The 13,778-nt window shown below is 41.8% G+C and overlaps 1 protein-coding gene across 9 annotated transcripts in view; it reads left to right on the top strand.

Moving 5' to 3' along the window:
* Nucleotides 1–13,778, top strand: part of MTUS1 (microtubule associated scaffold protein 1) — a 107,779-nt gene that overhangs the window by 86,661 nt on the left and 7,340 nt on the right. For all 9 annotated transcript variants that reach the window (XM_083630135.1, XM_083630132.1, XM_083630137.1 and 6 more), the window contains 4 exons: nt 8,916–8,982; nt 11,653–11,867; nt 12,229–12,334; nt 12,581–12,654. In XM_083630135.1, the coding sequence (XP_083486261.1) occupies nt 8,916–8,982; nt 11,653–11,867; nt 12,229–12,334; nt 12,581–12,654 (462 nt within the window). The remainder of the gene's footprint in view (nt 1–8,915; nt 8,983–11,652; nt 11,868–12,228; nt 12,335–12,580; nt 12,655–13,778) is intronic.

The following is a 13,778-nucleotide window of genomic DNA, read 5'->3' on the forward strand; positions in this document are numbered from 1 at the left end:
TCGGATTCTGCCGGTCATTTCAGCTAGTTCCATATAGTCCATCAACTGCGTCTGCCATTCCTCCAACGTGGGTAAATCTTGTGTCTTCCAATTCTTTGCGATGAGTATTCTTGCTGCTGTGGTAGCATACATAAACAAAGTTCTATCTTTCTTTGACACTTTCTGGTCTACCATGCCCAGCAGGAAGGCCTCTGGTTTCTTGGGAAAGGTATACTTAAATACCTTTTTCAGTTCATTGTAAATCATTTCCCAGAAGGCCTTCACTTTTGGGCAGGTCCACCAGAGATGAAAAAATGTCCCTTCTGCCTCCTTACATTTCCAACATTTGTTATCAGACAGGTGATATATCTTAGCTAGCTTGACTGGGGTCATGTACCACCGGTATAACATTTTCATAATATTTTCTTTCAGGGCACTACATGCCGTGAATTTTATCCCGTTGTTCCATAACCTTTCCCAGTCTTCAAACATAATGTTATGTCCGACATCCTGTGCCCATTTTATCATGGCAGATTTAACTGTCTCATCCTGTGTATTCCACTTAAGCAGCAAGTTGTACATTCTCGATAATACCTTAGTTTTTGGTTCTAACAATTCTGTCTCCAATTTCGATTTTTCCACTTGGAAACCAACTTTTTTATCCAATTTAAAAACCTCTTGAATTTGAGCATAGTGTAACCAATCTCGCACCTTATTTTTTAGTTTATCCTTACTCTGCAGTTTCCAGTTGTCTCCAATTTTTTCGATTATTTCCCAATATTTCGGCCAATAGGCCTCCATATTGGGTCTTTTTCGAGCCTTGGCCTCCACTGGTGATAGCCACCTCGGGGTTTTACTCTCTAATAAGTCCTTATATTTCATCCAGACTGCAAAAATTGATTTTCTGACAATATGATTTTTGAACAGTTTATGAACCTTAACCTTGTCGTACCATAGATATGCATGCCAACCAAAAGCATTATCAAACCCTTCCAGATCCAGGACATCAGTGTTTTCTAACAAAAACCAATCTTTCAACCAGCAGAAGGCTGCAGATTCATAATATAACCTCAAGTCCGGCAGGGCAAACCCTCCTCTTTCTTTCGAGTCAGTTAGTATTTTAAACTTTATTCGAGGCTTTTTGCCCTGCCAGACAAACCCAGATATATCCTTCTGCCATTTTCCAAAACATTCCACTCTGTCCACGATCTGTAGGGTCTGAAACAAAAATAACATTTTCGGCAATACATTCATCTTTATAGCTGCTATTCGACCCAACAAGGAAAGTTTCAATCTTGACCAAATTTCTAAGTCCTTCTTAATTTCCGACCAACATTTTTCATAATTGTCTTTAAATAAGTTCAAATTTTTGGAAGACAAATAGATCCCTAGGTATTTCACCTTTTTAACCACATTTAATTCTGTTTCTCTCTGAAACCCCTCTGTTTCTGTAGATGTCAAGTTTTTGGCCAAAACCTTAGTCTTTTGTTTGTTCAACTTAAATCCTGCAACCCGACCAAACTCATGAATAAGTTCTAAAACTCTTTTTGTACTGGGTTCTGGCTCCTGTAATGTCAAAACTAAGTCATCTGCAAAAGCTTTCAGTTTATATTGTTTCACTCCGACCTCTATCCCTTGTACCAACCGGTCCTCCCTAATCATGTTCAATAGCACCTCCAGGACTGAAATGAATAAAAGAGGGGATAGAGGGCACCCTTGTCGTGTCCCTTTTTCAATTTTAAATTCCTCCGTCACCACATTGTTCACTATTAATTTAGCTTTCTGTTCTGAATAGATTGCTTCTATTCCATTTTCAAACCCCCGTCCCACTCCCATCCCTTCCAAATTTTTCTTCATAAACTTCCAAGATATATTATCAAATGCTTTCTCCGCATCAATGAAGATTAAAACCGCCCTTGTGTTCCTATTGGTTTGCAATAGTTCCAAAATGTCAATGATGTTTCTGGTATTTCCATATAAATGTCTACCAGGGAGAAAGCCAGCTTGGCAAACTGGTAAAATTCTTTAAGGCCTACGTTGGATTAGATCGATCTGTGCCTCTGAACTTAATATCCGGCCACAAGAAAGAGGTGGTAAGTTTGTTGCAATTACTGCATTTTGGTTTAAATACAAATCTTTTAAATAGTAATTCTAAACCTGGCAACTTTTACAAGGCAAATATTATTCCTCCACATGTTCGTACCTAGGTTTCGTTACCATGGAAAATAGCAAACAACAATCTTTGACTTTCATGCATGGAAAGATTTTTTTCCCCATCCTGCAAACCCCACAAAGATCATTGGTTAATACAGGGGTATCTTGCTCTTTTAAAATTGAAAGCAGTTAATACTCGTCAGGACCAATTGTTTCCACTGATATTTTAAGGACCTGTGAGCGGGCTCCTTTGTGCTTGTTCTTATACAAAGAGAAAAGGAGTCAGACTGAACCCTGACCAAAGGCCTGGCGGAACAGCTCCGTCTTGCAGGCCCTGCGGAAGGATGTCAAATCTTGCAGGGCCCTGGTTTCTTGTGAGAGTGTGTTCCACCAGGCCGGGGTCACGGCTGAAAAGGCCCTGGCTCTGGTCGAGGCCAGTCTAATGATCACAGCAAAAGAACAAAGCATCCATTCTCGGAATAAAGGTGTTCCCAATTAAGGATTCCACCCACTTCCCCCCCAGTCACTTCCGTCTTGCAACCTGATCTTGCAACCACCATGCTTTTTGTGTAGCCACCTTATCTGCTCCACGTGACCTTGGACTGATATGCTGAATACTTTCCAGAGAGAGAGAGTCTGTTAACTCTTTCTGTCTCCCAGTTCTTCTCCTAGCTGTTCACCACCTAGTTCTTCCCAACTTTTGTCTTCTGAACTATGTCCCTCTGTGAACCACTGTTCAAAATCTATACTGTCCCACTACTCCTGGGCAGCTTCAGGATCCTGCTCAGGAGCAGGTCGAGGGGGAGGCTCCCACCATTCCTCATCAGAGCAGTTCTCCTCAGCCTGGTCTGACATCAGCCATTTCTTGTCCATGATTACACAGGGAACTCCAAAGAGCTAGGCTGCTTGCAGGAGATGAGGGGGTGTTGTGTTCCCAAGGATGTGGGAGGACTGAGAAAGAGGAAGAGAAGACACATGGGATTTGGGATTAAAGGCATAGAGGGTGTGGAATGCATATAAGTGGAAAGTTGAGTAGTACTATGATATTTTTACAAAACATCCTATTACAGTGGAAGCTCAGGTTGCAGATGTAATCCGTGATGGAGGCACATCGGCAACTCGCAGCGTTCGTAACCTGCAGCGCCGCGTCTGCGCACGTGCGTGATGCGATTTGGCACTTCTGCGCATGTGCAAAGCGCAGTTGGTGAAACCCAGAAGTAACCCTTTCTGGTACTTCCAGGTTTCCTGCAGTCCATAACCTGAAAACGCGTAACCTGAAGTGTCTGTAATTTGAGGTCCCACAGTATAAGTACATTTCAAACGCAGTAACCTTTTGTAGTTGTTGCACAGACATACAGCTATTTCATGGCAGGGATCTGAATCAGCAGCAGCAGCAGCAGCAGCAGCAATGAACTAGGTCTGAACCATAATGGGATGTTGTATTTTCAGAACACCCTTTTACAAAATGCAAAAACAGTGGCATGGGAAAAAGGGTTGGGAGACAAGGCAACCCATCAGATGGCTTTCTTGCACAGGATATAGTTCATTTTGGATGCCAATGATGGTCCTTCCTAGTGTATTACTTTGACAGCGGTGCTTATTTGGCTGTAATTCCCTGTGCAAGGGAGCGATGGTCTGGTTGCTGTAGAAACAGGAACCATTTGCCCCTCTTCAGTAGCTCCCCAGTTGGGGTAACACAAACAGAGTTGAAACAAATCCACAAAATAGAGGAAAGTAGATTTTGTCTACCGATTTTTGGTACCATCAATTATGGCTTTTACAGCTAAAATAGTACCTCACAAGGTCTGTGCAGGACTTGGGTAAACTGCTGGTCATTCTCTCCCCGCCCCCCCAACTATGACAGCCAAGGAAATAGTAATGTCTTCCCATGATTAGCAGTGTGCATGACCTATTTTATTGATTGGAAATGTTTGCACATCTTTCAGTTTTCTGGAACTTGCTGATGCTGCATTCTTGATAATTAATTCTTGACTTCACAGATGAGCAGGCCCTCTGCTTTCATCCTATGGTCACACCGTTACTGTCAAATGAGTAGTTTGAAAAAGTGGGCGAAGGAAATAAAGTAAAAATGCACTGTGGGGGAACGTGATCTAGTTGGGGGATCCCTGGAGAATATTATGAAACCTACTTCTATGTTTTAAATCCAGATTTAAATTTCCTCTTCTATATTATCCTTTGGAATTTTGGCGAATCACTAATGTTTAGCCACAGTTCTGCCAAATGCAAACTTGGGATCTGCAGAATTTTGAAGCCAGATCTGAATTATTATAGAATGCTGAAATTAATGGAGCACTGAATAATGGAAATTTGAAATAGAATTCCCTTCGCTCCCTAAATAGGCTTCAGTTTGAATTTAGTGCAATAACCAATAGCGCTTCATGAAAAAGAAATAAGCCACAGCAGCAACTGAAAAACAGCAACTGAACAATTTATGCATTCAGCTTGTTTCCAGTAGCAATACTGTTTGCTCATTTTTCATCAGTCCATGTTTTGCACACTAATATAAATGTGTGCAAAGCTTGAGGTGGCTTTAGGACTACCTTTGTTTTTGTTTGGTTTTCCAAATAATTCCCACCCCCTTTTAAAAACAACTTGTAATACAGTCGTACCTTGGTTCTCAAACAGAATGCTTTCTGGGAGTCTGTTCGACTCCCAAAACTGTTTGAAAACCAAGGTGCGGCTTTTGATTGGCTGCAGGAACGTCCTGCAGCCAATTGGAAGCCACGCTGGACGTTTGGCTTCCGAAAATCGTTCAAAAACCGGAACACTCACTTCTGGGTTTCGATTGTTCAGGAGCAGATTGGTTTGGGAGCCAAGGCATTTGAGATCCAAGGTACGACTGTAGAGCGGGTGTGTGTGTGTGTGTCAGCTCTTAAAGAGAATTGTTTGCCTGTGTGGACTGGAGGACATTCAATTGACAGGATGACTCCTTCCACTGGGCTGGATGGGCACGGTCTCCTCAAGCCTTTCACAACCTCCTTCAGCCATCCCACCCTTCAGATCAGCCCTGCCTTTGGTCAGGATAGGATGATGGTTTTTTCTCTGGGAAGAAATAATTATTTAGTGCTTTTTCCCCATTTTGTCAGCTTTCAGAGAATTTGGGGGCGGGGTGGAGGGAGGTGGGCTTAGCAAAACTGCTTGCATGAGTTTAAGCTAATCCTTGGGTCCTAGTCTGTAGCATCACTTGAAGCTTCCACAAGTCTTTCTGTGGGCCATGCCCCCTTTTTAGCCCAGTAAAAGTTTGTGTTGCGTGTGTGTCTGTCCTGATTGTGGCCGCTTACCTGGACATCTTCCCTTTGCTGCTAATCTATTTTATTAAAGTATTTTAGCCAGATTTGTTTTCTGTAGCTCCTACTGGCAAAAATAATTCGTTCCGTGCAAGAGAGCCATCTTAAATTTTGTATATCCAAGTTATTGACCTTCTAGATACTGGGCTGTTCATGTGATTCGCTTAACAGTAATGCTTTCTTTCCACCTAATGGGTGGATCCATAGAGCTATTGCCCTCAGATTTCTAAGAACAATGTCCTAATTGTTGGTCTTACCGATGGCTAGTAGGAGTGGCTGGTCACTAATCGGGTTATCAGATAAGTGGATTTTTCTCATTTGTGAGTTTTAAACCAATTTGCAGTTGGAATGAGTGTCCTGAATGTAACAAATGTATTCTCAAGGTGGGGCTTTCTCTTGTCTGTCTGCAGCAGGGCAGTTCTTGCTCTTTGAATTAAAACTACCATAGTCCTTTGTATACGTGCAACATGAAGAACTTAATTCTACTCAGTAATAAAAAAATATTTTCCATGCGTCCCTGTTTTATATACAGTATAGAATTTAGAAATGGCAAAATGCTAAAGAGGCCTTTCCTTCTACAGCCAAAACCTACCTGTGAATTTGTCACTGATATTCCTGGTTTAAGACTGGTCTTGCACTTGGGGAATTGAGGAATAGAGATGCACTTAGGGAAGGTTACCCAAAGAACTCACGGCCAAATTTTTGAGGCTAGCGCAGACTTGTTTAAACGGCTAGTGCAGACTTGATTAAACGGCATTACGAGTTTTACAATATAAATGATGATCTGTAGTTTCTAAGGTAGCAGAGAGCCATGCTGGTATGTTAGGGAAACGAATGAAAACTAACATTAGTGCAATACAGTGGTACCTTGGCTTAAGAACTTAATTCGTTCTGGAGGTCCGTTCTTAACCTGAAACTGTTCTCAACCTGAAGTATCACTTTAGCTAATGGGGCCTCCCACCGCCGCTGTGCGATTTCTGTTCTCATCCTGAAGCAAAGTTCTTAACCCAAGGTCCTATTTCTGGGTTAGCGGAGTCTGTGACCTGAAGTGTCTGTAACCCGAGGTACCACTGTACCTTTGTGAGGTTGGCCATCTGTCATGGATGCTTTAGTCAAGATTCCTGCACTGCAGAGGGTTGGACTAGATGATCCTCAGGAGTCCCTTCCAATTCCTTGATTCTATGAGAAGCATCACGTTGGTGTTGTGGTTAGAGTGTTGGCTCTGGAAGACCAGGGTTTAAATCCCCACTTACCTGTGAACCTCGCTTGTCAACTTTGAGCTGTTTAACACGTCTCAGCCTAACATACCCCCAAGGGTTGTTGTGAGAATAAAATAGGGGAGAACCATGTTTGCCACCTTGAGTGTTTTGGAGGAAATATGAGACTTGGAAGTTCGAAAACATTATGTTTTAAGCTGGTTTTTATAAAGTAATACGCAGGTGTATGAGTTCCCCATAACTTTTCAGGCTGGACGTCAACTCCACCCTACAAAAGGTGGGTGGGCTGGTGTGTTATTCATCAGTGATGTGATTTTTTTTTTAAAAAAATAGTGTTTTATTTTTGAATGTCTATTTTGGTGAAAGCTAAAAATGAGTGAATGAGTGCCGTTTCCCCCCAGCAAATATAAAGATAGATTTGGTTCTAGGCTTTAGCCTTTGGGTATGGACTCGACAGGGTTGACTCAGGCCAGTTACTAAGCAATCTGTAAAATGGGAATAATAGCAAGTGGTCTAAATCATAAAAGAGTGCTTGTGAGGGCAATCACGAAAGCGATGCTGAAATATTAATGAATATATAGCTTCATCAAATGTAACAGGAAAAAGATGGAAGCAATCCCCTTGCCCCCACTGTTTAAAACCGTATTGTAAGCTCCTTGGGAGCAGAGATTTGTCTATCTTGTAGAAGCACCAGGTTCACCGAAGAAGCTACATAACAAATGATAGTATATTCATACTGGCAAGGTCTGTACCTTCTCTCGGCTCCTTACAATTCATGCCATGTTTTCTTCTTCTATAAATTAAGAGTGAAAGCCTAGAATAACTAATTCAGAAAAGCTAAAAATAAGATCCATTATCCATAGAGGTAGTCGGGATTTCTGTGCTCTTTCCTCCCCTCCACCCTTCACTGTACCAGCTGATATTTGAGTAAGTGGCAATCGATCTTTGTAATGTCTGGTTCTCATTTTTCAAAAAACGAAAGGGCTGTGGCTTTAAGTAATCACTGGCTGCTTGTGCCAAGTGCAGAAGCTGCAGTGTCTGCTTCTGTGTTGGGGGGAGAGACCAGTAGAAGAAGTACGGTAACTGCAAAGCACAATGAAGCCGAGCTGAGGCAGTGTCCAAAGGAGCGCTACCTAGCTGTGAGTTAAGCGTGGGCCGACCAGTTTGGTTTGTGGTAGTTCCTGCCACCTGTACATGCCTGCTACGTGGATGTGGTTGGGCAGAGAAGCTGAACGATGGGCTGCTCCAGCAGCAGAATGTGCCTGTATTCTCAGTGTGCTGCAAAAGAGGTAATTGGTATTTGCGCTGTAGGGGCTCTCCTGGAATAACAAGGATTTTAAAAGCAGCGGCTTGCTGCAAGCAAGGTGAAAAATGGTTCCAGCAGCTGGAGGGAAGGCAGGCAGGCTGGATCTGGCGACCTCTGCCAATGTTCTGCTCTCCACAGCAGTTGCTGCATCTTGGAAGCAGATAGCTTACTGAAATGCTTGCACAGCATAGATTTGTTACGTGGGTGCTGTTTGGTTCTTTAGTCGGAACTCTTTACTGGGGTGTCCAGAAACTTCTTTTAATACAGGGTTTGGCAAGGAGTGGAAAGAAAAGTAGTGAAGTATAGATTGCAGGCTAACTTTGCGCTAACAGCAGAAGCACTTTGAACTCTTAAAGATGACTGTAATTTTGGTGTTTTGTGCAAAACCTTGACAGGCACAGCAGCTTGCAGCTATCGTTTAAATTTTGCAATGAGGCTTTATCAGTTTGTACTAGCAGGCTAAGAGTATTCTGTGCTGAAGCTTATGTTTACCTTTGTTACAAAGTACATTACACGTATTGTTTATCCCTAACGATGTTCTCGCAGTTATGGGTTGGAGGCAAACATCGTGCATCCTGGAAGGTTACTTGAATGGTACTTAATACACACTGTTTATTTAATCTCTAGCACCCCCACCCTTCTTAACTTGCAAACTAAGGTTTTGTTAACTTTAAAGTAAATTGTGTACTTAACTAAAACCCCACTGAAGATTACTTTAGCCATTGGCAGAGTTCTTATTGCAAGTTACGTACTTCCTTAACTCGGGGGGCCATCTGTGTTTTTCTAACATTATGAAGCTGTTGTCCTGGATGATTCATATCTTGGCTTCACTTTCCTGTTTCTTGTCATTCTACAGATAGCAGGCAAGTTAAGCATTGGCAAATGTTGTATTTTCTGCTTGGAGTGTTCACTAACATTCCATGTGCCTCTGTGTTGTTGTTTTTTCCTCAGAGGGAGGAAGTGGTAAAACAACGTAAAGAGCTGTCGATAGAACTTGTCAATCTTCGTGGAGAGTTAGGTAAGTACAGGCTTCTGTGCTGTCCTTTGCATTTTTTTAAAAAAACAACCCTTAAATGAATGCAGCAGCAAAGCTGATTTTAAGACACACAGTATTGAACCAGAACAATCTAATCCCCTGACTGTATTCATATGTTTGTGCTCTGCATTTCTCTGGAGTGTTGTCTGCCTGACCCTTGGGTTCATCAAATTCCTGGCACCAACTTGACTAAGCCTACCAGAGCAGCCTCCTGGAAACATGTGTCTGATGGTCAAAACATTTACTGGGGGTGTCTTTTCAGCATGGATTTTGTTGTTTGCCTAAATGGTTTTGCAGACATTTATCCCGTATTTTGCCAGTAAGCAAACCAACTGTAAAAGTGTGCTATATCTTACTCATTGCCATGTGTCATGCCGGGTTCTGGTAGACAACAGGTCTGAAATGAACTTGGGTGCAGGTTAATTGTCACTTACAGTAATCAGATTACGTAAATGCCGCAAGGCAGCATAGCAGATGACCGTAATGCTAAAATAGTGAGAGATGGGGTATGGCTTAAATTGGCCAAATGAGAGTTGCCTCTTAAAAGCTTTAGAATGCTTGACTTTTTGATAGAGAGATTGCTGTGATAGGAAGAGATGTTTGCTATTTGATTTTTATATATATATATATATATATATATATATATATATATATGCGCTGCCCATCTGACTTGGTTGCCCCAGCCACTCTGGGTGCCTTCCAGCAAATTAAAGCCCATTGGATAGCCCTAGGCAAAATGCTATCACTTGGCCTCCATTTCTCTTGTAATGTGGAGGCAAGTCTGGCCTACCTTACAGATTTGTTGTAAAAAAAAATCAATCAGATGATGAATGTGGAGCACTTAATGAAAGTGCTATCTATATAAATAGTGTATTTGATGGATTGAATCTGTGCCTGTGAAATGTGGTTGAAGTATATACCCTTCGTTTAATTCAGAGATACATAAGCCTTTTTTATTATGAGAATAATTACTTGTCACATTCTTAAAGCAGGGTGAATGTTTTAAGTGGTGGTTTTCAGAAGAAATCTTTGTGTATCACACATTACAGTTAGAAATGCCCACTTAGCGTTCAGTTTGCATTTGTAAAATGCTTCAATCATAACAGGCCTTAAAATATTTGGGCCTATTCTTAAGGGTTTTGTGACCTACTGCGATTTTATCTGCTGGAAGCTTACAATATGTTAGGCGAAGAGCCCTTTTTTGTTTGGCACCGTGGATGTCTTTGAAAGGTTTTTGTGTAAAACCATGTGCATAAGCTTAATTTCTTAAACGGGTTACTTTCCAAATGGGAGCTCTGCTGCTCTGCAATGATGCACTAGGGAGAGTGAAATGCTCCTTGCGCTAAGTATTTCACACACATGAAGTAACTTCATATTGGGTAAGCAGAATGATAATGTGTGCAAATGCTATTGATCTTCTCAGTCCTAGAGATCTTTCTCTTCCCCCCTCCCAATTTTTAATATGAAGTCTTTACAGAAGTCAGAATAGCTATAAACACTTAACAACTTGGGCAAGGCTAGATTATGACATAGAGTGGGGGTTTTTGTGAGCAAACTCTGTTCCACTTTTGAAAGAACTGGTGCTAGGAAACTAGGGAATACATGGGAAGCAGGATTAGGGGGAGAACATGTTTGGGGATTTTAAAACATAAAATTGTAGGGGAACCAAATTGTCATTGATTCACCTACTTCTGGCATTATTGAAAGGAGAGGTACAGTAACAATGCTCTTAAGATATTATGGCCTTAGGTGAAACTGAGCTCTTTGAATGATGACCACATAGAGTACTTACGCAAATCTGATTAGTTAGGCTGCTTTCAGATTATCAGTGTACTAGCTTTGGTTTGGATAAATTTAGGAAGTAAGAGGGTATTTTTCAAAGAAAGAAATAATATTCCAAAATAGCATATACAGCATAAACACAGTTAAATACTATAGCACGCTCTCTCTCTTGAGCGAGCTATATATATCAAAAATAACCATGTGTGGTAAGTCAGAAGTCTGGTTTCAAACATGGGTGCAATTAAATGGCCATTAAAAGATGTGTGTGTGTGTGTGAGTGTGTGTGTGTGTGTGTGTGTGTGTGTGTATGTGAAGCATCAGTTAAAATACCAAGAAAAAAGTAGCTGTGAACAAATAAAAAGACACAACAATAGGCATCAACACAGATGTCAAGCAAACTTCCTGTGCAACTTTTATAAAAGTCTTCTGTACAGTTTAATTTTATATAAAATTTATGGAAATTTAGATGAGCATTTGCAGAAGGCAGACCTCCTGAAAGCTCTGGGAGAAAAAACCTTTAGCTTTTTAAAAGCATTTTAAGATGTGGGACTTGAATCAAATGTTATGGGTCTAGAATTTACCTAGAAACAAGAAGCTGTCTTAAACTAACAGGCAGCGACTCTCCAGGATTCCAGTGAGGAAGACTGAAGCTGAAACGTCTGCCTGCAAAACCTGTGTTTTCTCACAGAATTAGGGTCCTATCCCTGAATACTGTAGGGCTGGAGGAAAGGAAGAAACTCCCCATGTGTCATCAAAGATGGTATTCTGTTGAAGAGGGCTGTGGCTGTGCTTCCCTAAAAGAAGTCCTGTGAGCATGTGCTTGCAAAACCATTTTATTTACATAGAGCGTCACTGCATTTCTGTCTTCAGTAACCGCTTCTGCAGCCTATGAGAAATTGGAGAAAGGTAGACATGAACTACAAGCAGCTTACGAAGGATTTGTGCAGCAGCTGAACCAGCAACACCAAAGAGATTTGTCTGAACTGGAAGAAAGGCTGAAGCAGTTCTATACAACAGAATGCCAAAAACTACAGAGCATCTGTATCGAAGAAGCTGAAAAATACAAAGCACAGCTCCAAGAACAGGTAGGCAGGATGGAAGTTGGGCTGAGATTCATCTGCTTAATTTCTTAAGTACAACCTCCTTTATTCAGACATAAAAATTGGCAAAGGAGATAACCCTTGATCATGATGAATTAAGCAAAGGTCTGTTTCATTAGATGTATGGAGTGTCATCCTGAACTGGCAGCTCTGTGTATATGCAGGTATGTGGTTAGAGGGGGAGGAGGAAGGAATTGAGAGGTGTAAGGTTGAAGGGAAGCCAAATGCAAAAAGAACGAACAGTAATAATTACATAAAATAGCCACAGTGGCAATTAACAAGGCTGTGGTGGTTGATATCGCAAACGTCCTGGCAAACGTAAGTGAAATATGCTGTTGTTCCTCAGGTCGACAACTTGAATATTACACATGAAAACTTTAAGCTAGAGCTTGAAACCAGTCATACGGAAAGGATAGATGAGCTGAAGAAGAACCACGAATTGTCCTTTACAGGTAAATTGCATAGCTTATCTGCTTTGATGGTACCAAACACATTGCATTATTGCTGTGAGAGAGGAAGAGTTTCTTTGCTGTGCTGCTAAATACATTTATTGTTTATAATCCTGGCAGTGTGACAAGAGGTCAGTACCTTATTAAAACTTCCCTGCCAAAATAACCATGAAAGCCACACTATACAGGTATTGTAAAGAAGTTAGGCGAGTACACTTGTGCAATGTTAAGACTCTAAACATTTTTCAGAGCTCAAGAATGCCCAGGAATTAGAAAGAAGGACACTTGAAGAATCTCTCCAAGAAAAACAACAACTACTAGAGGTCTGGAATTTCTCTTTTGCTTACTAAGCCAGAGGCAACTGTAACATTGCTAGATTTAGATGCCACCACAGTGTCAAAGTCAACATGTACCTTGTATTTGTAGAACATCCTGGAACATAGCTGTCAAGCGTCCCTTATTTGGCGGGACAGTCCCTTATCCCAGCGCCATGTCCCGCTGCTGTCCCTTAAATTTCCCAGGTTTCAAAGGAAGCAGCTCCTCTCTCTCTCTCCCTGCTGGTCAGGGAGGAGGGAGGCTCCAACTGTGTTGCTTGGCTGCGTTGCTCACCGAGTTAGGAGTTTAAGAACGACTGGGGGGGGGTGGAGTTTGCATGCCTTGTGCTGATCAAATCGGCCGCGTTGCCTGGGGACTCGCCTTTGCTCAGCGCTTCCCAGTGGAGAGGTGACAGTGGTTTTCCTTGAGGCTTGAGGCTTTGTTTGGCTGCTGACTGGGCTTTCTGCCTTTGGCTTAGAGGAGCTCAGAAATTGAACATACCTGTGCCCGGAAAATCCTTTATTTTGGCTGCTGATCCCTTATTTTTGAGGCTGCTGGCCCCTTATTTTCAAATCTGTAAGTTGACAGCTATGTCCTGGAACTGTTGCCATAGGGCCGGCCCACCCCACCCCATCCATGAGGCCTCGGGCAGCAGATTCCAATATAAAGGAGATCTTTATTCCCCTTGTTCCTGATGTAGATCTTCACTCACTCCTTCTTCCCTGGTCAGGAGGGGAGTGCCAGGTATCAAAATGTCTTGGGCCAGCCCCGAGTAGCCATGATCTAAAACTACATACTGGTACAAGTTTGTGGGTGCTGGACATTTCTAAATTCCTTGATTCAGTAAGTGTTCAGTAAGGAATTTAATTAAGATCTGGGGTGTTAACACTTGGGAGCTAGACCTGTGTGTGTATTAAGCTGTGTGCTAGACACTTCTAAATCCCCTGGAATCAGCAAATTTCAAAAGCCAATTAAGACCCATGTGTATAGACCTGTGTGTTAGACACATCTGATCCTTTGGAATCAACAAGTGTTAAAAGCTAAACAAGCCAGGCTAGCTTCCTGTGTGAGGTGATAGCCTAAGGGATGAGCCATTTAGACAATGAGCAGAACCTTTCCCTCAACTGATAAA

Source organism: Podarcis filfolensis (assembly GCF_964270895.1).
Source record: "Podarcis filfolensis genome assembly, chromosome: 9".
NCBI classification, from domain to species: domain Eukaryota; kingdom Metazoa; phylum Chordata; class Lepidosauria; order Squamata; family Lacertidae; genus Podarcis; species Podarcis filfolensis.